At 34.3% G+C, this 27,284-nt stretch overlaps 1 protein-coding gene across 7 annotated transcripts in view; it reads right to left on the reverse strand.

Moving 5' to 3' along the window:
* Positions 1 to 27,284, reverse strand: part of TMEM161B (transmembrane protein 161B) — a 71,836-nt gene that overhangs the window by 8,434 nt on the left and 36,118 nt on the right. For 3 of the 7 annotated variants that reach the window (XM_070465788.1, XM_070465782.1, XM_070465784.1), the window contains 6 exons: positions 26,173 to 26,256; positions 23,956 to 24,053; positions 20,372 to 20,528; positions 2,723 to 2,874; positions 2,236 to 2,296; positions 1,591 to 1,731 (listed from right to left, as the gene is read on the reverse strand). In XM_070465788.1, the coding sequence (XP_070321889.1) occupies positions 1,591 to 1,731; positions 2,236 to 2,296; positions 2,723 to 2,874; positions 20,372 to 20,436 (419 nt within the window). In that variant the 5' untranslated portion in view covers positions 20,437 to 20,528; positions 23,956 to 24,053; positions 26,173 to 26,256. Of the gene's footprint in view, positions 1 to 1,590; positions 1,732 to 2,235; positions 2,297 to 2,722; positions 2,875 to 20,371; positions 20,529 to 23,955; positions 24,054 to 26,172; positions 26,257 to 27,284 lie in introns of those variants that run through there. The other 4 variants (XM_070465786.1, XM_070465785.1, XM_070465783.1 and 1 more) reach the window with 3 other exon arrangements.

Here is a 27,284-nt window from a genome sequence, read left to right on the forward strand (position 1 = left end):
AAGGCAGCTCTTTGTGCCACTCTGCGGCTCTCGCTACAAAACTAGCTTGCCACACCCTGGATCTGGGCAGAGTGCTACAACACAACGTGTGTGTGTATGTGTGAGGGGGCCGTTTGTAACACATGGAAAATAAAACTCCAGATTCCCAAAGGGAAAAATCGTAAGAAGCTACATTTTTCTGAGAAGGAAAAGAAAATGTACCCCCCCCCCCACCCCCCGCAACCAACCCTCAGTGTCTCCAATCCCAAACTACCACTAAATGCTTTAAATGTTTTCATAAAGTGATTCTTTCATCCCACAGCCTGGGTAAACCATCGGGTGCGGGGGAAGAAAGCAGCAGTACTAGGTATGCAGTGTTGCTAGGGAACACTCTAGTATCAAGGAGCAGCCCACAGCGGTTTCAGTAGCTGGTGAAGGGCTCCCCTCCACCCACCCTTTCAGCTTATTTAAATCATAACACTGGGGTTAGTGGACTGAAGTGTGCGTGTGTAGAGAGGAGAGGGAGAACCAGGTTTTGTTTTAAAAGAAGCCATTAGAGAGACGGATGGAGGGAGAAAAGCAGGATGTAGCCAAGAGCATGCTGAGCAAAAGGAGCGGAAAAGAGAGGAATGAAGGAGGTGAGAATAAGCAAACACACACAAAGCATATGCAGGAAAAAAGGGAGGAGAGGAAACACACAGAAATATTTTCAAAAGTAAAATAAAGGAAAATGACAGAGGTAGGAGAAGAACGTGAAAAGACAGAGAATCAGCATCATTAAATGTAGGTTTTTAAAGAGCAGAAATGTTAGGAAATACGACTATTCAGAGAAACTTAATGACTATAAATACATATATCAAAATGGAATATTCTCAACTTGTGCTTCTACTGCAAAACAAAAAGAGGACTTGGAAACTTGGATCTGGATAAGAAATGAAGAAGATAAAAATCTGTTCCTCTGCCAAGGTGTCTACACCAAGAAAAGAATCTCTGACAATCACAAAGAATATAGTAAGTGGGCTCTGACTTATATGTAGAGATTCAAATACAATTTCTCTATTTGAAAACTAAAATAGTAAACTATAATTTAACACTATACAGTATTAGCAATCCCAAAGTAAAATAAGCTTACATACAAGTCAGTAATATAAGGAAAACAAACATTTCTTATGTACACAAATTTCAAAACATTTAATAATAAAATGCTTTAAATAAAAAATTAAATTAAATCAAATCATTTATATAAAATTTAAATAAGTATTTATAGCTCGAAAATTCTAATTTAAAGAAATTCCCATAGATCCTCAGATTAGTGGTAGAGATTATGATATCATAAACATTGAACTCTGAGTTCAAAAGAACATAAATATTGATATTTCCATTTTAACAGGAAAAAAAGAAATTTAATAATTAGTGTTTTTTCTTATACAGGACTTAAAGTTTAGAAAAGAATAGAAGAAACTTGCTTATAGTAGAAAGAGGAAGCAGTGTGACATCAAATGGTTATTAATTTTCAATACAATAATTTATGATTTCATTACAATAATATACCTTCATTAAGATGGAAAACATATATTTATCTGCATGTGCTTATGTACATTTTCCGCTTACTGTGTAATTTTTTCTGTTGCCAAATTCAGAGCATCCAGATGCATTTGAGCCAGCCGTAATCCAGGAAATGTCAAAAAAGCCCCAATGAGTGAACAGAAAATAGCCAGGAAAAATTTGAAAGTAAGTTTTGAAACAGGACCCCTAAAATTAAAATTTTTTAAAAAGCTGGTAAGTTTTTGAAGTGAACCTTCTAGAAGTTTCTTTTCTTCTAATTAATTACTTTATAAATCACAATAATACAAGTAATACAAAGTAAACTCTTACAGAAAGACAGCTCTTATTCTACCACTATCTATAAGGGATTTGGTGAATTATGAACTTAATCAGCTATCTCTTAAGCAACAGTTTTAACAATTTTAACTACATATTCAACAAAAAATAACGTGACTCATGAATTTCATTTACTGTCTGAGGGAAGAGGAATTAAGTTAAATAACAGCAAATTCAAATCAGAATTCTATAAAAGATACTAAGTTTATACAAATGTAAGAAAATATGGGTAAGGATATTGCTAAAAGAGACAGTCCTACTTAAAAAATAACTCTTTTCACTGATTAAAAACAAAGAACTACTTATAGTAAGTGGTATTTTACTAAAAATGGAAAAATTTAACTTGAATAATACTTAATTAAAAAAAAAACTTACTGAGATTCTAAACCTTGCTTTTCAAGAAACTGCATCGCACTGTCTGAAAAATTTGTAAACCCTGTAGGGGGAAAAAAATTTACTCTTATCATAGGAGTAAAATACAGAATCTTTCTTTGGAAATAAAATGCTAGAGTATCTTAAATTCTGAAGTGACAAGACTAGCTCTTTCATGTGCTAATTAGTATGTCATAATGCAATAAAATTTAGTTATTAGGAGAAATAGCCTTTGAAAACATCCCTTTGATATCTGTACATTCCATATAATTTGCATTAAAATCTGCATCTTTATCTATGTGAGTAAACATTAGCATTAGAAATACTTATTTAAGTTTAAGGAAAAAATGAGGAAGGGAGAGCATTTTTGGAAAAAGATAGGAAAAACTTAGCTTAAAAAAAAGATCTTAAGAATAATAAATGTTAATTATTTAGAACATTTCAAAATATAAACCTAATTTTAAGAACCTATAAGATATTAAATTATTACCTGTTTCAAGTCCGAATTCCAGATAGTTTTCTGTTACAATCAAGACAGCCATTGCTTTCACAAAGAAAAAAAATCCAAAGGTAACACAGACTGATCTTTCACCACCATCTTCTACTTTAAAATAGTGTGTAGTTAATGAAAACAGAACTTTGCTGCAAAAGGAAAAGTTCAGGAAAAACAACAAATAACTTTGTGGAATTTAAACACAACCATCTTTACAGGACCTGAACTCCAATAAAATTTGACTACAAGATTCATTTTGATTCTACAATATTTCTCTACAAGGTCCCTTTTGGAAGGAAGTGAAAAACTAATGAAAATCTGAAGTCTTTCAGAAAATAGGACATAAAAACAAAGCAAATCTAAGCGAAGTTTATAACATTTTAAAATTAATAAAAAATGCACAAATACATACTACATTGTAATTAGGAAAAGAATGTATTTCCAGTTTCTCTAACTCAAATTCATTAGGAGGTTATTACAATAATTTTATGAAATAGGGTTTTGGTGATATGAAAAGCACTGAACTTTTTATTGGGTGTGATTGTCAAGTAGTTTATATTTAGAATTAAACACTCATCACGGGAATCATCTGTAAATCATCCACTAATTTAAACTTTGAAAATTACAAAAAGTTTTTGTAACAGTCATTGGTAAGCTTTGGTACAAAAACTGAACATCTGGGATCACCATTTCACACTATGATGAAACAAAAAACAGGTCTTTGTTGAGTACTCAAAATCAACGAAAGACTCAACATGTTCACCTCTTTTAAAATATTTAAATTTTATATGAAAATACTAAATATTTTATCTGAACCCCCATTAATAATTAATCAAATCAAAATCAATCAGTGGATGATCCATAGCTAGAATCCAGATTTCTGTTATATCAAATTGTTCTCCTGGAAAGTATAAACCCACCCAACAAAATAAGTGGTTTGGCCAAAAAATCCAGAAAGGCAACTTTTATGTAAATTACATGTCAAGCATGGAAAATAATAACAGCTGTCATTTAGTACTTGCCAAGTGCTAAGCATTAGCAATTATTTCATTTCATCCTTACATCAGCGAACTATTATCACTACTTTCCAGATTTAAAAAAATTGTGGCACAGACAGGTTCAGACATCTCAGGTGGTGCTAGTGGTAAAGAACCCGCCTGCCAATGCAGGAGACATAAGAGACAAGGGTTTGATCTCTGGGTGGGGAAGATTCCCTGGAAGAGGGTGTGGGAATCCATTCTAGTTTTGTTTTATTTTTGTTTTTTTTTAACACCAAAAACATTTTGTATTGGTGTATAGCAGTTAACCCCAATTAATTATAGCATTATTACAAATAAACAATGTTGTGACTGTTGAAGATGAACAGTGAAGGGACTCAGCCATACATACACATGTATCCATTCTCCCTCCTATCCAGGCTGGCATATAACATTGAGCAGAGTTCCATGTGTTATGCCATAGGTTTTTGCTGGTTATCCATTTTAAATATAGCAGTGTGTATGTTACCTTTCCAAAGTCCTTAATTATGTCCTCCCCCCAGCAACCATGAGTTTGTTTTCTAAGTCCATGAGTCTGTTTTGTAAGTAAGTTCATTTGTATAATTTCTTTTTAGATTCCACATATAAAGGATGTCATATGATATTTCCTCTTCTCTGTCTTACTTCACTCAGTATGACACTCTAGGTCCATCCGTGTTGCTGCAAATGGCCTTATTTCATTCTTTTTAAGAGCTGAGTAATATTCCTGTGTGTGTGTGTGTGTGTGTGTGTGTACACACACAACATCTTCTTCAGAACTACAACAAAAAATCTCAAAATCTGTATGGAGACAAAGAAGACCCTGAATAGTCAAAGCAATCTTGAAAAGGAAAACAGAGCTGGAGCAATCAGGCTCCCTGACTTCAGACTACACTACAAAGCTACAACCATCAAAACAGTATGGTACTGGCACAAAAACAGAAATATGCGTCAATGGAACAGGACAGAACACCCAGAAATAAGCCCATGCACCAAAACAACCAACTAATCTATGACAAAGGAGGCAAGACTACACAAATGTGGGAAAGACAGTCTCTTCAACAAATGGTGCTAAGAAAACGGGACAGCCACATGTAAGAGAATGAAATTAAAACATTCCTAACTCCATACACAAAAATAAGCTCAAAATAGATTAAAGACCTAAACGTTAGTTGGGCACTATAAAACTATTAGAGGAAAACATAAGCAGAAGACTCTCCGAAATAAATTACAGCAAAATCTTTTTTAATCCATCTTCCAGAATAATGGAAATAAAAGCAAAATAAATAAATAGGACCTACTTAAACTGAAAAGCTTTTGCACAGCAAAGGAAACAATAAACAAAACAAAAAGACAACACACAGACTGGCAGAAAATATTTGCAAATGATGTGACTGATAAGGGATTAGCTTCGAGATCTTGGGCAAGTGCGTGCATGCATGCAAAGTCACATCAGTCAGGTCCTACTCTTTGTGGTCCAATGGACAGAGGAACGGATAAAGAAGATGTGGTATATATATCCACTCCAGTATTCTTGCCTAGAGAATCTCATGGACAGAGGTACCTGGTGGGCTACAGTCCGTGGGGTCACAAAGAGTCAGACATGACTGATGTAACTGCATGCAAGCACGCACGCACACACTTGACCAAGATCATACAGCTAGATTAAAGGCAGGTTGTGGTTGTCTGGATCCAGAGTACATTCAACTAACAATTTTGTATACCGTGTCTATGGAAATGCTTACAGCACCTAAGGTACAGGATAGTTTAGCAATAACACATGAAATCATTTTAAAAACAGAGCCGCCTTGGCAGCAGTAAATGGTTTGTTCAAACATTCTCATAGTCAGAAGAATTCTTATTCAGGAACAGATAAGCAAAGATAAGGATCCTTGCCCTTGCACTTTAAAAGGAAGCTGTCCTTTGATTCCTATTCAAAATATGCTAATATAGTTACTACCCATTCTCTATTAGGATCCTACCTAGGATACCGGATATAAATGTAAATAGAGTCCCAGCTGCTCTAGCTATGGGCATCTACCCTAAGTAAGCCAACTTGAAGGTAATAAAGACAGGTGACGTTTTTGATCTTCCAAATGCAAGTTGAAATAAATCTCTGCTAGAATGTAAACTTCTATCAATAATTCTTGTCTCTTGTTCACTGCTCAGATGGAGCACCAAAAAGTGACTGGCACATAGTAGGTACATCAGTTACTTCAGTTCAGTTCAGTTGCTCAGTCATGTCCGACTCTTTGTGAACCCATGAATCGCAGCACGCAGGGCCTCCCTGTCCACCACCAACTTCCAAAGTTTATTCCAACTCATGTCCATTGAGTCGATAATGCCATCCAACCATCTCATCTTCTGTCATCCCATTCTCTCCCACCTTCAATCTTTCCCAGCATCAGGGTCTTTTCCAATGAGTCAGCTTTTCACATCAGATGGCCAAAGTATTGGAGTTTCAGCTTCAACATCAGTCCTTCCAATGAAGAGTCAGGACTGATTTCCTTTAGGATGGACTGGTTGGATCTCCTTGCAGTCCAAGGGACTCTTAAGAGTCTTCTCCAACACCACAGTTCAAAAGCATCAATTCTTCTTGGCTCAGCTTTCTTTACAGACCAACTCTCACTTCCATACATGACTACTGGAAAAACCATAGCCTTGACTAGACAGACCTTTGTTGCCAAAGTAATGTCTCTGCTTTTTAATAGGCTGTCTAGGTTGGCCATAACTTTTCTTCCAAGGAGTAAGCATCTTTTAATTTCATGGCTGCAGTCACCATCTGCAGTGATTTTGGAGCCCGCCAAGATAAAGTAGGTACCTAAACAATAACAAATTTTGCCATAGAAATAATGTTTTACATGGTAATCTAGGTAAGCTGAAACAGTATTAATTCTATGCTTTACTGGTAAACAGACCTTTAAATTGGAGATATGCAGGGTTCAAACACTTGACCATTATACATATATATAACCTGAGTTACGGTGAACATAAGAACCTAAGAGCAATAATTACCATTATTACAGCTCTTAGAGGGCTTCCCTGGTGGCTCACACTGTAAAGAATCCACCTGCAATGCAGGAGACCTGGGTTCAATCCCTGGGTTGGTAAGACCCCCTGGAGGAAGGGATGGTAACCCACTCCAATATTCTTGCCTGGAGAATCCCCATGGATAGAGGCACCAGGAGGGCTACAGTCCACAGGGTCACGAAGAGTCGGATACAACTGAGCAACGAAGCACACAGCACAGGGAACATTTCATCCAAGGATGGACATGCTAAAGGACAGAAAAGGTAAGGAACTAACAGAAGCAAAGGAGATTAAGAAGAGGTGGCAATAATACAAAGAACTATACTAAAAAGGTCTTCATGACCCAGATAACCACCATGTGGCCACTCATCTAGGACATTCTGGAGTGTGAAGTCAAAGTGGGCTTTAGGGCATTACTACGAAAAAAGCTAGTGGAGGTGACAGAATTCCAACTGAGCTATTCAAAATCCTAAAAGATGATAATGTTAACGTGCTGCACTCAGTATGTCAGCATATTTGGAAAACCCAGCAGTGGCCACAGGACTGGAAAAGGTCAGTTTTCATCCCAATCCCAAAGAAGGGCAATGTCAAAGAATGCTCAAACTACCACACAATTGTGCTCATTACAGATGCTACCAATCCAGTCCCAACACTTAATGGCAAACCGATGGAAAGAAAGTGAAAACAGTGACAGATTTTATTTTCCTGGGCTCCAAAATCACTGCATATTGTGACTGCAGTCACGAAGCAGAAACATCACTTTGCCTACAAAGGTCTGTACAGTGCAATTTATGGTTTTTCTAATAGTCATGTGCAGATGTGAGAGTTGGCTCAATGTGAAAGAACTGATGCTTGTGAACTGTGGTACTGTAGAAGACTCGAGAGGTCCTCGCATTGCAAGAAGATCAAAACCAGTCAATCCCAAAGGAAATCAGCCCTGAACATTCACTGGAAGGACTGGTGCTGAAGCTCCGCTACTCTGGCCACCTGATGTGAAGAGCCGACTCACTGGAAAAGACCCTATGCTGGGAAAGATTGAGGACAAGAGAAGGGGGCGACAGAGGATGAGACTGTTGGGTGGCATCACTGAGTCAATGGACATGAGTTTGAGCAAATCCTGGGAGAAATTGAAGGACAGAAGGGTCTGGTGTGCTGTATAGTCCATGGGTCGCAAAGAGTCAGACACGACTTAGAGATTGAACAAGAACAACAATAAAGACCAACAATTCTCTGGGATAATATACTCAAAGTGAAAAACAGTAAAGAAAAAGTTTTACTTTAAGATCTGTTTTCATCAGTGGTAATAACAAAAATATAAATTATTTACCACTCAGGGTTATAAATTTAAAGGATGTTCAAATTAAAAGGCTTAGGCTTTGTATTCTTAAGGCTTATTTAGAGGACAGTTCCCCCTTCTAAATGTCCAAAAAAAAAGAAGTAAAGCATAGCTCAGTTTTATCCATCTATTCCTGAGGCAGTCAGCCCTTCAGAACTATGTGATGGGAAGTACCTCTAATACCACCCTAGTCACTTTTCAGGCAGTATTATCCCCCCTCCCAACTTTCACTGTTCACACCTTGGTTAATTCCACTCTAGCTAATCTTCCTTTCACATGAACCTCTCTTACTTTTTCTCAGATACCATGATTTAAGATAAACACTTGCTCATATTTATTTTCCTAACTACTTATTAGCAAAAGCATTATTTCCTTTGAGAAATAATGTGGTCATATGTGCTAGTTACAGATGAAATGGACTTTCATGGGCTAATCTGGGAGGAAATGCCTTTTTAGCATTATTTTTCTTAAAAGATTGTTTTATTTCCAAGCATTTCAGAATACAATCTACATGCAAGTTGGAGATACCATCTAAAAACTGCTGTCTTAGCAATTTATCTGAACTCTTTTTTGGCCGTACCACATGGCATGTGGAACTTTCTGGACCAGGAATTGAACTCACACCCTCTGCAGTGGAAGTGCAGAGTCTAAGCCACTGGGCAACAAAGAAGTCCTTATTTCAACTTTTTAATATATTTCCTTACAGACTATTATAAAGATATTAGTTATAGTGATACATTCTATGAAGTACCTGATTTCCTTTTAAGACAAGAGAAAACCAAGCATGAGAAGCTAGATGACAACCTCTGAACTTTTTGATTAAAAATATCTCAACTTTGTCATATCAAATACATATTTTAGGACACATATAATCAGAAACACATAAACTGTAGAGCTTCGGCATACACCTTGTGAAGACATTTACCAGGCACATTACTTTCATTCTAAATGTCTTATGTTCACCATAACTCAGGTTATATACATGTATAATGGTCAAGTATTTGAGCCAATTACTTCTTTAAAGTAAAAATTAAAACTAATAAACAGGCAAATGCCATTGGTTTACATTAGTTCCCTAACCAAACACTCAGCACCTTGACACAGTCTTGCTCAATTTAACTCTGCAATACTCTGGTTATAAACCAATACACAGATATCTCAAACTCTACTGAAGAGCTTAAACCACATAATAACAGATGTCAGTTTTTCTATGATACTGAACATTAGGAGAAAAGGGAAGCCAAATTATTTTCTAATAAGGGAAATACATTTGCAAGTCTTATATATCTGCAAAACTAACAATCTTTGCAAATTACATTAAGAATTTAAAGAGTGATATTTACACTCTAGTTCTTACTTTGTAATGTAGAATAATTCTGTGGTACTTCCATGTGCTATTCCTTCAAAATGCTTTCTTAAATCATCTAACATTATTGTACAAGTTTTCCCTAAACATAGTTGTCAATCCTCTTCCTATTTTGGCTAACAGCTACTAAATCATTTATAAGCACTAAGAGTATACTGCATCACTGTAGAAGTTGGCATGATTTTGTTACATTAAGCCTAAGCAAGGTTGTCAAATTGATAGGATGTTAATTTCAATTAAAATGATTAATGGGTATTTAACAAAGCACATTTAGTTTCCATGTCATTTAAAGATGCAAGTGAACTTTTAAAACTTCTCTATAACTTAATCATTGCATACACATCCTATTACTATTTTTTCTCCTTTTCAATAAGAATATCATTCATTTCAGAGTTCTTGCAGTTATGCTTGTCCATGAAAGACACTGAGAGTCTACAGTTGCTTAAAGTGGAAAGACTCTAGAGGGGGAAAAAAATTTAGGAAGACTAGGTATCCAGGAAGAAACTAACTGGAACACCAGTTCCAGTTAGAGGAGATAAAGGCAGGACCTGCCCCACCCTCAATGCAAACCCATCCCATTAACCTGGGTGAAGATATATTGTTTGTAATGAAAGATACTTCTGAGAGGAGTTAGCTGTGAGTGCAGGTAGAAAAAAAGGTTACAAAGCATAACTCTAAGCCCTCTTGCATAATCTAAGCTCTTAGAATTGTTTCCTATCCCAAATTTTCTAATTAACTAAAGTAATAAACACTGCAGTTTAAATTTACATTATGATTGACTTTTTAGTAATTCAATTAATAAAGAAAAACTACAAAGTTAAGACTTCCCTGGTTAATATTCTGAACTCCTTAGAGGAGAGAACAGCATTATAAGAGTCTATACACAATTATTTTTTAAATTATGTAATTTTAAAGCACAACTTAATTTTATTTATGATTAAGAAGTGATATAAATCACTTCAGTAAGAGTTGAAGCCAGGTTAAGTGTAAAAAATATGAAAGCAAATAACAAAGGGAAAATATCTGGTTTTTTAACAGAGGACTACTGGATCTTTTCCTCATGCAAACTGTAGCTTTTCTTATAACGAAGTAAATCACCAAGTTTTCTAAGATAGCAATTTAAGAACAATTTCAAAATTCTTAAACTTCATGCAACTTTTAACATTCAAGATGGAATTCTATGAAACATGAAACATCGTTTAAAAGTGGTGACATGGGACATCCCTCGTGGTCCAGGGGTTAAGAATCCACCTTGCTATGCCTGGTTGGGGAAGTAAGATCCCTCATGCCAACAGCAGAGCCTGCCTGCCACAACCACTGAGCCTAAACATCCTGGAGCCCACACCGCAATGAAGGACCCTGCACCATGAAACTAAGATCCTGTGTGCTGCAACGAAGGCCTAACACAGCCAAATAACTAATTTAAAAAAATAAAAATAAAAAAGTGGTAAAGACATCCTAGAAAACAGATGCTCAAACTTTTCTCTCCAGGATATTCTGAATCCCACGCTCCTTATCTATCTCTTCGCCACAACTTAAAAATAAAACAAACAAAGCTACTGGTTCATTTTACTAGAATCAAACACTACAGGTCAACCTCTGTCTTGGCATTCTAAAGAAGGGCTTACATATTAGGAGATAATAAGAAAAAAGGAGCAATATTTAAAAACACAACATAAAAACTCCAAACACCACAAAAGAAATGCTTCTGAGACTTAGCTATGATTTCTCTCATTGCCTGGGGGGCCCCAAGTCCAGGTTGGAAAAACATTGCTTCATTTTTACTGAAAATGGATACTAGAGTCTCTAAAGAGACAATTTCAAACTCCTTCACTTACACTAAAAAGCAAAATAACATCTTCAGCCAGAACTGATATCAAATGACCAAAAAGAAATTTCTCAAAGATTACACCTACTGCCAAATTCTGATACCACAGAATTATTAAATAACTTACAAAGTATGTCAACACTAAAGGAATAAAAAACAAAATTAGATGCAATCAAATTCAAGTGTGAAGTATAATCATATATCATTAATATGTTAATATAACCCTATATCACAAACACCTAAAATGTTATAATGCCTACATTCAGAACTCATACTAGATAAATCTCACATACTAGACACATCTTAAAATCAATTACTTATTGAGCTCCATACTGGAACAAAACCTTTCCATAACCCATAATATAAACAAACAAACAATATTCTGATGTAAAATACCACGCTCTGGATAGGGCCAATTGTTAAAGTATCCATTCAATAGTTCACAAGCCTCCACTTAAATCAGAACAGTGTATTTACAATCTCCTAAGTGTAAAGCCTTCAACTGTGTGATCACAATAAATTGTGGAAAATTATTAGAGATGGGAATACCCATCCAAATTACCTGTTTCCTAAGAAACCTGTATACAGGTCAACAAGCAATATGTAAAAAAATAATAATAATAATAAATAAATAAAAGAAGCAACACGTAGAACTGGACATAGAACAGCGGACTAGTTTAAAACTGGGAAAGGAGTATGGCAAGGCTGTGTATGGTCACTCTGCTTATTTAACTTCTATGCAGAGCACATCATGGGAAATATCAGGCTGGAAGCAGCACAAGCTGGAATCAAGATTGCTGAGAGATATCAATAACATCAAATAAGCAGATGATACCACTAATGGCAGAAAGTGAAAAAGAACTAAAGAGCCTCTTAATTAACCCCTCAGTTCTACCTGTATGGAACACCTCCTTTATTTATTTATTTCCTTTTTTTTCCATTTATTTTTATTAGTTGGGGGCTAATTACAATAGAACACATCCTTTAAATGCTAACTTATTTTGCTTTATAAGATCTCCATTTCTGAAATACAGAATGTTCAGTTCAATTGCTCAGTTGTGTCCGATTTTTTGCGACCCCATAAACTGCAGCATGCCAGGCCTCTCTGTCCATCACCAACTCCTGGAGTTCACCCAAACCCATGTCCATCGAGGCAGTGATGCCATCCAACCATCTCATTCTCTGTCGTCCCCTTCTCTTCCTGCCCTCAATCTTTCCCATCAGGGTCTTTTCAAATGAGTCAGCTCTTCGCATGAGATGGCCAAAATATTGGAGTTTCAGCTTCAGCATCAGTCCCTCCAATGAACACCCAGGACGGAACTCCTTTAGGATGGGCTGGTTGGGATCTCCTTGCAGTCCAAGGGACTCTCAAGAGACTTCTCCAACACCACAGTTCAAAAGCATCAATTTTTTGGCGCTCAGCTTTCTTCACAGTCCAACTCTCACATCCATACATGACCACTGGACTAGATGGACCTTTGTTGGCAAAGTAATGTCTCTGCTTTTTTAATATGCTGTCTAGGCTGGTCATAACTTTCCTTCCAAGGAGTAAGCGTCTTTTAATTTCATGGCTGCAGTCAGCATCAGCAGTGATTTTGGAGCTCAAAAAAATAAAGTCAGCCACTGTTTCCACATTTATTTGCCATGAAGTGATGGGACTGGATGCCATTTTAGTTTTCTGAATGTTGAGCTTTAAGCCAACTTTTTCACTCTCCTCTTTCACTTTCATCAAGATGCTCCTTAGTTTTCCTTCACTTTCTGCCATAAGGGTGGTGTCATCTGCATATCTGAGGTTATTGATATTTCTCCCGGCAATCTTGATTCCAGCTTGTGCTTTTTCCAGCCCAGTGTTTCTCATGATGTACTCTGCATATAAGTTAAATAAGCAGGGTGACAATATACAGCCTTGACATGCTCCTTTTCCTATTTGGAACCAGTCTGTTGTTCCATGTCTAGTTAGGGATGGAATAAATTTTTTCTATCATGTACTTGATATTTTTAAACTTCTAATTTAATGTCAACATTTTTCATACTAGAATTAGGCCATAATTTATAGATGCAGATACAAAAATCAGAACAGAAAAGAAAAATCAATGACAGGTTGGAAGATTTATTCAGTAGGAAGTATTTTAAATATACATATTTTTGAGCTGGAGATAAGAGCTTTCAAATAGCCAACAGGCTTAATTTTTTGTTCTAAAAATGACAAATTTCTCTCATCTAGGATAACAACTTTAATAACATAGATGTGCTGAAGTACTATCATGTTTTAACTTCAAGACCCTATTCTCAGATTAAGAAAATGTATTCTACAGACTAACCTCATAAAATTATTCAACAATATGTTCAGATGCTCTTTTGAGAAGGAAAGAAATACATAGAAACATATTCTGATACAAAATGTTGCCAGTTTTTTTGCCAATACACAAATCTATTGCATAGTATCCTAAGGAATAAACAGAGGTTTTCACAGATGTTTCTCAAAAGTTTTTCACAAAATCTACGATTACCTTTTAAATATAGATCACATTTCCACTCTAAGCAATTTGCATGTAAATGGAAAGTTTTTCTAATCTGTGATAGATTATATTGTTTGGTGGAACACTAACAATAACCTAATGTTTTTTCGTATTCAAATGATTAAACTTATCACATCTAGTTTTCCATAAGAAAAGGCAAACAAAATACTCAAAAATCACATCATACTTTGCATTCTTGCTGCAGAGAAATCTAGAAACTATACTAAAGTTCTGCTATAGAACAGCTATTAAAAACTAAATTAATAATCCTTAAGAGCTACCAAATAAAATCCTCTTAAAATAATCTGATCCTATCTTCAAATGTTTAAAAAAAAACAAACAAAATTTGGATAAATTTTTAACTAAAACATTTTTTTTATATTTTCTTAGAGACAAAGCTTCAATTACTTTATTTTAAAGAGAAAAGAAATGAACCTAAACTTCTCTCAGATAAATAAAAGCCAAAAACTATTATGTAACTTTAAACCCATCCTATAAAATAGTCTACACTTGGCCTCAACTTAACCAGACTGTGGAAAAATGACCAGATTTTTGAAAGCATAGAGATATTGGCTTTATTAAAAAAAAAAAAAAAGCAAACAACAAAAAACTATTAACTGATCTTCTGATTCAAATAAAGCAAAACAAGGAAAATTAGCATTATATTTTTAGATTCATAAGAAAAATTACCATTTCCTAGCTGAAAGAAAAAAAGTCATACTTGACTATAAATTAATAAACAAAAAAACAGTCCTATCTCTCACTTAAGTTCCCTATATAATGCTACGTTTCTGACCTGAAAGGTGAGTAATCTGACAGTATTACTGTCATAGAAGATCTCCAGAAGTTTGTTAAAGAATCAGGTTTTGACATACTATGTATTGTCCAAATTTTCAAGACAAAACAAGTACCTTGGCTCAGATTCAACATGTTCCTTTTTCACTGGGAAACATGATATCTTACACAGTTCACTTCAAGGTTTAGTGTTTCATTTTTCCTATTAATCTAAAGCAGAACATTTTTGTAAAGAATAATTTAGAATCGTTTAAGGAATTCAAAAGAGGTGACTAAGTCATGCTACTTTGCTGTAGTTGTCTATTTCCTATAGCAAACAAGTACAGCATTTAATTTGCAGACCTTTAATTTACAAATCTACATACAGAGCTGGATATTTAACACAGAAAACCTAAGAATTTATTTCAATTTAAACCATTCACAACTTTTTGATTTGTATAAAATCTGCATGTCTGGCAACCAAGGCAAATTAAATTTTAAAACATAGTCTTAAAAATATATATAATGGGGTTTTGCACCTTAAACCATCCACACTGTAAAACACAAGCACTGTGGAAATGTGACTAACGATCCAGTTCTTTAACCAAATATAATAGAACCACTGAGAAGCTTTACCATTTTTTGTAGAACAGCTTTCTTCTCACTTAAATTCACGTAATTGACTCAGTATTATTCTGCAATACAGCTTATTCATAAGAAAAGGTTCTTTAAAAAAATCCATGAATTGTACAATATTTTAATTTTTAAAAGTTTTATTTCTACCAAACGATCTCTGAATTTTGCAAGCACCATTTTTACCTTTATATTTTTCTCTTATTCTTAAATGAAAATATATGCTTCATGTTATGAAATCAGTGGACATTTCTCCAGTGACCAAAACTTCATGGGTCATCATATAGGAAAGACAGTTACTAAAACTGCTCCATCCTCATTATAAGGCTTTCTTTACCCCTTATCATCTATGTTAACAAAAACTTGGCATAAATGGAAGTAGAACATACAGACTTGGACAAATTGTGATTAGAATTACAAATTGGCAAGAGAGTAGAGCTGAGAATTAATATGGGTTTTAGAGTAAGACTGGAAGCAGGTGTGATAGCTTAGATACATGTACACCTCAGTTGAAGAAGAAAGCAGAGCTGACAACAAGAGATGAACCAGTTTTAAGTTCCAGGGTTCAAGATTTGAGTGTCACATGTTTTAAAAAATCATTCTTGTGTTTTTCAAAACTTTCAAGATTCTGTAAATATTATAATTGTTGTCTAACACAAGAATGTCAAATAAAAACTGATGAGAAGGGATATGAGCACAAAAGTAAGACAGTTTTCTTCCTCACTTTGAAGTGAACCAATTATTTAAGTTATATGTGTCTAATTTGCGGACCATTTTAACAAAGGCTATTTCATCAGTAACAACTGCAGAGAATTTCTGAATCGACTGATGTATGTGTGACTCTGGAATTAAGTGGAGCCATTGTCCTATGTAATCAATGGAGACATGTGTTTGACTAATAAGTAGGCACATACAATAAGAAAATAAAGAGAAGCCAGACAGAGGTCACTGCAGCTAGACTGTTCATAGGGTGTGAAAGGCATACCAGATATGTTATAACTAAGATAAAAGGCTATTAACAGACTCGTCTTTGGAGTTAATCTGGATATCAGGCATTTAATTCTGGTTTCCTGCATGCCACTGAAGGTCATTTTCTCACATGCTACACGTTCGAAAGAAAATCATGTACCCAAGCATATACACAATTCTACTTTCCTTCTTCTTCCCTACTCGCTTTGAGGAGGGTCAAAGTTGGCAGAAAATAGCCTGGATTACAAAGCCCTTCACCACTTTCTGTCCTCCCTGGGATGGAGAGACAGCCAGCGACTAGATCCCTGCAGGGATGCTATTGTTTGGTGCCTTCTACAAGTGCACTACTTCAAACTGAGTAGAGCCAGTTCAGTGCTGAAGACTGCTTAGGACCTTTGCTCTCACATTATCAGGCATTACTGAGTGAAATGAAAGGTAAAAAATTTATTCACATAAACAATACTTTGAATAGCTATTAAGAAGTACATTTTTCTAATTTTTCTGGTAAGTAGACATTAAAGGCTCTATCACATTAAATAAAACTGGGTATCACGATATGCATTTTTACATAAATCTGTCATAGCTACAAAACAAAGAATGAAACAAAACCAAGAATATTTCATAATAAACAATGTTTCAGAGAACATAAAAACTCACAGTATGCAAAAAGTAATGACATATTCAGCTAGTGCTAATTATCAAGTTATAATATTTTCACTATGTTTAATATGACGATGTCTAAGGATGCTGTTCATTCTGACTAAATGATTTTTCACTTATTTAATACTATAGAGCTAAATAGTAATATTGTAAACCCTTGAATTTAATCTGCTCTTCAATAAGTATACTACTGAATATCTGGGGGTCTTATTCAACTAATACACATGATCAGTATTTATACCCAGTACAATATAAATCTTGTGAAGATATCAACTCTTAAGGCTTTGTTCTGGCTATTCTATTCTAAATTATACCTAAATCAATCCAAAAGAGTCAACAGAAGGATAACACAGTGGTGCTGAATATCAAATCGCATCATGTATTTTAAATGGTATCCCATAACAAGTTTAAAAGACAGTTCAGTGGCCACTGGCTGAAATAAAAGATGGAAAACATCTATTAATTCTCTTACTCCCCAACTCTGACTAAATAAACCACACAAGGAAGAAACGAGAACTCCCCAAAACAAAGAATAGGAAAATAAATGACAGTAGAAAAAAATCACAACAAATTTTGAAAGACATTAAGTAAACACACAAGTAGTAACTAATTCAGGCTTCAATTTTCTCACTATGTGGGATGTACAAGGCCTGGAACCCAGTGAGAAAAAAGGCAATTCGTTTATAAAACATGGTGCAAAAGTCAGGAACTAGAGCCAGTGCGGGCCTCCAAACGCACGGTTGCAAAACATAGGAAAACAAGACAGTTGGTTGAATGACTGCATTAGTATAATTAGACTTTCCAGATCTTCTGTTTTGCCGACTTACAGAGATTAAGTGATGGCTTTCCCCCAGTTTTGGCAGAACCCAGAAGAATTAAATTTGAAAGATATTAAACCAGAAAAGACTGGGCTTGGGGGTATTAGGTGAAACTTCAGGTGACAATGAAGAGCTGAGAACAGGAGCAGGGGGAGGACCCAGACATGCATTTAAATCAATGCCTGCACACTGAATGTTGAGTCTCTGAGCCTTCCCCAATCAGCTCTCATAACACTAGTTGTCAGGCTTAGATCCCACACATGGGACAGTGCCAGACCTTCGCTCAATTAGCCACTAAAAAGCCTACCAGTCAACAAGCTCCAGCTACCTGCAAGAAACTTCCAATTTTTAACCCCTCCTTCCGAATATAAATGGATACTCAAAGACCATAAGACATTCCAGAACAATCTTGAACATGACAGTGATTAAAACAAAAAGGGAGGAAGAGGGAGACTCAGAAAATAAAGAATGCAACGTGCAAATTTAAGCATAAAAGCTATTAATGTTCTTTAAAAGATATTACACAACCATGAGACACAACTGCTATGAAAATGGAGCTTTCAAAGAAGTCTTAACTTTTTTTTAAGTTGACATAAAAATTTAACAAAAGGGTAAAGAGAAAAGTAAGAGAGAAATCAAGAAAACTGTATAAAATAAATGGAAAGGGAGAGATAAAAGTCAAAGAATCATTCAAAGAAATCTAACATCTCACTAACCAGAGTTTCTTTTCAACACTGTAGGGAGTCCTGGTCAGGGAACTAAGACCCTGCATGCCATGCAGCATGGCCAAAAAAAAACCCCAAAAAACACATACAGAAGACAAACTAGTGGTTATGAAAGGGGAGAGAAGAGGGGGAGAAAATTAGAGGCATGGGATTAAGAGTTACAAGGAACTATTACGAATAAGATAGATAAGGAGGATACAACTGTTAAGCAAACACAGTTCAAGCCCGCTCAGGGGCGCCTTTCACCCTCTGGGCTTCCCTGGTGGCTGAGGCAGTAAAGAATCTGCCTGCAGTGCAGGCAATCCCTGGGTTGGGAAGATCCACTGGAGAGGGGAATGGCAACCCACTCCAGTATTCTTGCCTGGAGAATTTCATCAACAGAGGAGCCCGATAGGCTACAATCCAGGGATTCGCAAACAGTTGGACACAACTGAGTGACTAACGCTAATCTAACTAACCTAAGGATATATCACATGGCACAGGGAATCAGAGCCATCACCTTATAATAACTTTTAATGGAGTATAATCTGTAAAAATACTGAAACACTATGCTATAAATATGAAACTAATATAATACTGCAGATCAGCTATACTTCAATTTAAAAAAAAAAAGAAGAGATGTATCTGAACCACTAAGGCTTAGAATTCTACAGAGTTTAAATTCTATACAATAAGAATAGAAAGTTGTTCGAGGAGGATAATAAGATACTACAATGTTTAACTATAAATAATATTTTCATCAGTGTAACTGAAAGCAACTACTGATTTAAGTAAAAAGTTGTCTCCCAGGGTGGGACGGATTGACAGGGCAGCACAGAAGCAGGTACATTACCACATGTAAAACAGACAGCTAATGGGAAGTTGCTGGATAACACAGGGAGCTCCACCCAGTACTCTGTGATAATCTAGAGGGACGGGGAGTGGGAGGGAAGTTCAAGAGGAAGGGGACATATGCATACTTATGGCTGATTCATATTCCTATATGGCAGAAAGCAACACAACATTGTAAACTGATTATCCTCTAATAAAAAAAAAAAAAGAAAAATGTATTATGTTAACTCTGATGCATATCTTGGTCTGAGAGGAGTCATATTAATATGACCAAGAAACCAAGCTACATGACATTATCAATCTGCCCAACTTCTTATTCTTAGAACATGTTAGGAATCCAAGTATTGTGAAGTCCTCAGTGTTATCAGTAAACCTAGGTTTTATTGAAAACTAAAAAATTTATTAAAAGTTTTTAGCAGGTCCAATCATGCCAAATATCCTCAGACACTAACTTCAACAATCCCAGAGTCAAGAAATGACCATACTTTTCCTCTATTTTGTTCATTTGACTTCCTAATTTCTTCTTCTATATCAATGTCCCAAGCACAAGCAACAAATTTCCCAAGCACCACTATCAGAATGATAACTTCTCGTGTGTGTGTGTGTGTGTACGTGTGTGCACACGCGCAAAAGCTCATGCATTTAAAATAACTATTGGGCAAAATTTTTAAGTCCAAATAAAGTATATTTTCTGATTTCTTAAAAAAAAAAATTGTCTCCATATTTAGAAAGAAACAAAGGAAGGAGGAAAGCAAAGGAGAAAGGTGCAATAATATTTAAAATTTAAAAAACACCATTTTATCATGTATTATTTAAACATGAGGAAGGAAATCTGCAAAGAAGGGTAAGAAAAAAAAGGGTAAAAAAAAAAATCTGCAAAAAAGGTAGAAGGGGCTCCCTCTGTGACATGAGTCAGACGGGAAAGGAAAGGCAGGGAATTGCTTTCTTTCCTTGTATTTCACCTTCTAAACTATCTACCTCCATTAAAAAAATTTTTTTCAAGTGTATAAAGAGGATTTCAACAAAGAAACATTCTCTAATAATCTAAAATCCTTTCTAAATCAGAGACGAGATCTAATAGCGTTAGCTGTAAAAGGAAAACAAATTCATAAATTAATATTAATGATGTTTTGAAGGATACATTGCAAAAGACAAAACAAGCAGGCACCAGACTAAGCTGATATTCATTTCCTGTGTGGGCTTCATAAAACTGTAGTAGACTTCAGTTACTAGATAGACAACTGTAGCAGCCACTGTGAAATCCACCAGCCACTGGTATTCTGGGAAGTAATGCAATGCTGAAAAACAAAGGTTTAAAAGAGAAAGTTTTACTAAAACTGAAAAACAGCTTTAGGAAGATTTATCTATAATTAACTTCAAATGTGAGATTTTATTGTTTGATGATTTGCCATGTAAGGTGTGTGAATATGAGAATCTAAAAATGTGAGAAACAGACTGAGAATATTGGCATCCAAAACAAAACGTCAATACATTGTAAATTAAATAATAAAACTGAAATGATTAACAAAAGTTATTTAAATGGTTGTTAAAAATTTGACTGCAAAATGAGTTGGTATTTTTTTAAATGATTAGCTTTCACAGAAATTGTAAATCATTACTTAAAAAAATAAAGAATCTGAGCAATAATATTTTAGCTTTAGAATATAACTTGATAGAGTACTATACAGATTTACTTATATTCATTTCTGTGAAACAAGAGAGGTGGACTTCAAGTCACAGATTACTAACCTTACTAACGGAGGATTAGTAATTTTGTGAGTTACTGCAGGCTAAAATAGTAAATTAAGAAAATATACTTTTTATTCTCTAGAAGAAAAGTTCAAGAAATGCCTGTCAATTCTCCATAAAACCATACTCCTTCAACAAACTTCCATCCTTAAGGGTTGACATTAAAATTAACATTGTCTCAAATGTTAATTCCATTCCCTTTTCTTGGATATTCTGGTTTATTTCTGCCAGAGAATAGTCTCAAAGATCAACATCAATTTGCAAAAGACCTTCTAGAAATGCGGAAATATATCATGTACCAGAACACCATTTCCTATGTTCTCACTGGCACATAATAAAATGATCTATATTACTCTGGGAAAATTTTAGTTGTAAAATGTAACACCTGAGGATATTTTAAAATCAGAATTTTTTTTTAAAAAATGGCTTTTAAAAATAAAATACCACTCAAAATAAGACTTATTTAAAATATGAAAATAAACTAACCAAACTTAAATCTTTACAAGGTGACAGCAAAACTTCCAATTCCTTTCATAATAAGGTATATTCTTTATTCATGTCAATGTAACACACTTATTTTGCCTTCAAGCTATTTTAACTGCTTTAGGTTTTTTGTTATAATAGACCTAATAACTTTTCAACATCAGTCTGAAAGATTTACCCTAAAGGAGTTGAAGAAATCCTACTCTGCAGAACCCTCTCCTCCCTTGTAGAGTCATTCAGTTGAACTTTTTAAATAACTTTCTGGAAGGACAGCAGAGAAATGGTTGAAACAGATAGACAAATACCTGTTTATCTAAAGTTATTTCAGTTTATACTAACAAAAGTTAAAGTAAATGCTCTAATTCTCCATGCCTGCCCACATTCACACAGGCTTCCCCCAGGGAACTCATTCACAGCAAACAGACAGGAGACATTCAAATGTTCTTATGTTCTTCAAGAGACTTGTCTAACAGATAGCTAATACAAACTGAAAGACTTTTAAGAAAGTTATTGGTCTATCAATAATACATACATTCAATAAAAGAATAAATTATATATATTCTTGGTTCTATATATAACTCAAGTATTACATTCTTCTTTCTGTATTCAATAATGTAATTATATACACGCCTCTCAATAGAATATTGCACTAAAAACTGAGAATTCATCAATACCAGTGATTTGTATTAGCCTCCTGAGAGCACCTAAAGGTCAGGTAGAAAACCCTCTACTTTTACCTAAACAGACACAGAGCATGCATTCACAAATGATTACATAAATATAAACATAAATAACATCTCTCTGTTATTCTGATTAACTAGAATAATCTTGTTGTTACATTATCAGTTATTTAACAAGCACAATTTGCAAATTATTGCTCAAAATTGTAAAACAAAATACTGAATAAGCTGAAGCCACATTACCCCTAACTTCAATTTTTCATGTTCATTAAGTAGCCTAACTCTCGCTAAATGTCTCTACCACATTCAGAGTTATTTAACTTCTCTATCTAACAAGTTGAAAAAAAGTCAGTAATAGTTACATACCTCATAGAACTGTGAGGGCAACATAATACAAATAAAGCACTTAAAACAATGTCTGATAAGTAGTCAATTTAAACTATTATTAAGGTTGATTAGCTGAAATTATCCATTAAACATCAGTTATTAGTAAGAAGAGCAAAATTTTGTTTTAGAAATCAGGAAACGTGTATTAAGTATTCTTGTACAAGTACCCACACCTATCAGATTAACAAAACGAATGGGATAACTAATCAAAAAATTCAACTGCTTTTACACGTTTTAAATTTTGCATGAAAAATAGTTAAAAAGAAAAAAAGGGTGGATGAGGTAACCAGTCTCAATAGTCTGAATAACACTAGACAACTAATGTATATTGTTCATCACTGACACTTTGTAGGAATTCCCTTTCCATATATATATATATACACACACATACATACAATCTTGTAAATGTAGCATCAACTTTCAAATGTATTGAAGCCACCTTGTTTCACAAAGTAATTCTTTATGAGATGTGAAGTGACTCTATTAACATTTTTGTGTAGTGGTGTGATTCAATCCAAGAAGGACCAAATTACATAATGATACATTACACAGCATTATCAAAATTACTTTTTAAATGTCATTTTAATTTCTTACTTATCATGTAAAACTGTAGTTCTTAAACCTAGTCAAAATATCAGAACCATGCAGAACATTTTAAAAAATACAAATTCTCAGAAACCACTCTAGATTTACTGACTCATCAAGGGTAGGTATAAGAGAATCTTTATCTTTAAAGAGCTGCTTAAGTGGTTCTGATATACAGCCAGGTCTGAAAACTAGTGTTCTAAACAATATCACCTTAAATGCTTTTCTCTTCTAGGATTTGAATAATTTCATATAAATTTCACTTTAAATTTAAAATCATTATAGTTATTATATAATTTTAAACACTAATATACAGGGGGAAAATTGACTTATTCAGAGATATCCAATAAAATCTTGAATAAGTAAAATTTTCTATTTCTAATCCAATTCATCACTCTAAAACCATTTTCCTTTTTACTAAATATAACATAAAGTTGAACTGCTTTAAATATAGGTAGTTTAATACAAACATATAGATGCATTTCTACAAGCAACATTATAAAACATGTAAACTGATACAGATGGCAACTTAGAATTTGAGATAGTAAAAACTGTAATCTCAGCATATACAAAAACTGTGTAACAAATTTGCATAAGACAGCCTCTTCTGAAAAATGGGGAAAAATAAGGCTTACTATAAGTGAGGTGGATAGAAAAACAAATTCAATTCAGATGAAGTAATTTTGAGCTTCTTAGCTTTGAGAAAGATTTCATAGTCTGTATAATGGACTTAATGATCAGGAAAACAAAAGAATCTAACAACAAAAGATAAATTCAAGTACTTTCACTAGCATAATATAAAACTGAGATTTACAGAACACTTTACCCAGATTTCCCTTACCTAAAGTATCCACTTCTGTAACTGACTTTGTTTCTAGATGGAGATCAATATCCTTTGGAATGGTTAGTGGCTTACTTTCAATGTGACCATTATATTTCCTATAAAAATCAGACAAGTGACACAAAAAACAAGTTACCCTCACTGTTATTCAAGTGTTTGTATCAAACTAACTACAAATAAGGTTATAAATTTCACAGCGAAAAAGACGCAGAAGTTCTAATATTTTATCAAAAAGAGGTAAGGCACTAAAAAGCAGTTTTCAAAAGGGGAACTACAAAATATGGATGTAAATTATTAAGAGAACATACAGATTACCAGGAAAAGAGTTACCTATACTAGTGACAGAAACAAAACCTTGACTGCTAGCTTACCATTTCACCCCATTTTTCCTGCTCTCTTCTGGAGATTTAAAGACAGCCCTAACATCTCTTTCCTGAGGCACACAAGTAAAAGGAAATGAAGACAAAATGCATTTCACTTTGAAATTATACACGTACACACATACATACATATAAACAGACCTGTAGCTATAAACAAATCAGAACTGAAAAAATGTATGAAGATTTATGTGCATGAGAAATTCAGAAATGTGCAAGGCCAGCTCAGAGCTGCTTTTACAAAGAATCATGGGTGGAGGAAAACAACAGAATTCTTCAGGTGCATGTGTATTATTTCCAAATTTAATTTTTAAACACAATCAAACATAAATCAAAAGCAATAAACTAAGTTTCAGTAACAATAATTATAATACCAAGAAATGACTTTGTATTTATTCTTAAGTAAGTATATACTGGGAAAACCCCAATAAAAATTCTAGTTCATGTCAGTAAATCAAATAATTACTGCTACTAAAACAAGATAGTATTGTTAATGTATCTTTTTGTAAATGTAAAGCATTTTCAACATATAAAAATTATTATAAAAATAATAAAATTATTGGCTACAAGGCATATAATAAGAATTCAGATGCTTACAAAATAAGTACTATACTACCTAAGCTCACAAATGTTGACCATGGTAGTTGTGAAAGGCAAATGCAGAGTAGTTAAAAAGAAATGTAGAAACTAAAAATTGACCTGGATTAAAATCCTGACGCCTAATAAGTTACATGAACTTGAGCAACTCATTTAACACTTCTAAGCAACACCTTTCTTATTAGCAAAATATAAATTAAATTAATAATGAATATTTAGGGTTATTGCATGAATTAAAGCTGTATAAAAGTGCTTTGAAAATTTTAATATTTGACAGAAATATTTTATTAAAGAATATAACCACTGGAATACAAAGAAGGAGGATTTAAACTTAATATTCCAATGACCTACAAGGTGTACTTGTAATGATAAGTGAAAAAGAAAATGGTGGCCAAATCAGAAAAGACAAGACTTTTTAAACTTCCAATTTCATGTCAAATAATCATTATGTTCAAAAAAACTTTTCAGTTCCTATAAATCCATTCACCCACATTAATATAATTTTTATGATATACATGAGGAATTGGTAATAATATGCTGTCACTGACATTTTACAATATATCAGAATCACAGATTCATATCCTAGAAGTTCTCCCCAGTTAAGGAAACTAAGGCCCATTTAGAGAGGCTAACTGACATGTACTTTCTATGAAGATTCAATATAAATAAGGACATAAAATTTTAAAGCTGGAAGAATCTTTCAAAATTACTGTTTGGTCCTTCTCCTTCACAGATGAGGCTGCTGGAGTCTATTAAGTGAGGTTTATTTACAGGCAATTTTCTTCATAAACTTTAAATATAATATTTAAGAGCCTGTACAGGATCTAAGAAGTTATACTGTTCATCCTTTTTATTAAAAAAAAAAAACAACAACAACAAAAAAGAGAAAACAGAGGTAAAAAGCAAATGAATTTGCCCAATTTCTGAGTGGTAACAAAATCTGGCAAAGAACCCAAACCAACTGCTATCTTTAAATGAGTTGCAAAGACACAGGTTATGGGTCTCTCAACTCCCCACTAACAATTTCAAGTAAAATTTTCATCTTTGTGGTTACATATTAGATTACTACATATTGGGTGCTCTTAAATGGCAAGTCAATATTATTTTAGACCATGGATTTTGATTTCAGATTTTCCATTTATAGCATAATCCGTATATGTTACTTTAACCAAAGTACCAAAATATATTTCCATAAATTATGTAAAATATTTTAACACTTTACAAACTCAACCATATAACTTACCTGTCTTTTCTGCTTTTCCCTTTTTGCTGCTTTCCTGCAAGAATTCTTAGTTCTTCTTCTGTAGGGTGTTGATACCATCTCAAACTAAGAAAAAAATTTAATTCTTCTTAAATAAAGAATTAAAACCACCAGAATTATTCACTTACTCTACATACATTTATTGAGTTTCCTAATTGGGAAGACACTGTAGGGAAATATCAGGTGAAAAACTCTAACGTGAACAGATACAACAGCTTCAGCCTTAAAAGGTTTAGATTCAAATTCAGCAAACACCCACCAAGCACTTACTAGATGCCAGACTCTACAATGTTGTTTGTAGGTGTTTCTCTTACAACTGATACACTATTAAAATATAGGAAGATCCTATTGTCTTACTTTAACAATAAATGGAGTGTGAACTCTGCAGGCAAGCTTGCAGAAACACATTCAAATTCTCTACCCATCCTTCATTTACACAGAAGGAACTGTTATTTGTCTTTAAGAGTCCTCTGAATGCCCCCCAAACTACAAGTAGTCTAGGCTTTCTTTCCTTCCTTTAATTTAGCTAGAGAATTCTCAAACTTGATCTAAGAATTAGAGTGAATTGCTATATTAACAAAACCCTTTACTCTTAACCATATCAAACCCTCTTTGGTTAGGGCTTCAAAAACATCTGATTGTATTTACCTCTACTACCCAGTCAAAATATCCAGACAAGTCATTTATTCCTTCCCAAGCACCCATCTGCTATTTGCAATCTCCTGTCTCACCTGAACTTCCTATCTGTCAGCCACCTAAGTTTGACATTTGGGTTTCACCTTCAAAACACCCTTTCCATATATTAGCATTAATTATGTTCTTTACCTCTGTTCTTTACCTCAAGTTCCAAACTTGCCTACTTCCTGAAAGGACCTCAGTTCAGTGTATCTTCCTCTCTAGATGACTATGGCAAAACTCCTCTTCTTTTCCCCTAGGCTCTCTCCTAAACGCATTCTAATCCTACATTTATTTTTTTCCATAATGCAAATCCTATCAAGGCATATATGCCTGCATAAATCCTTTCCAAGACTCCTCACAGAGTAAAGCAGTGAGTAAGGCAGCTAAGCAAAGACACCAACCAATGTCCTGTTGTG

The sequence above is a fragment of the Odocoileus virginianus genome, chromosome 3 (assembly GCF_023699985.2).
Source record: "Odocoileus virginianus isolate 20LAN1187 ecotype Illinois chromosome 3, Ovbor_1.2, whole genome shotgun sequence".
In the NCBI taxonomy this organism is placed as follows: Eukaryota; Metazoa; Chordata; class Mammalia; order Artiodactyla; family Cervidae; genus Odocoileus; species Odocoileus virginianus.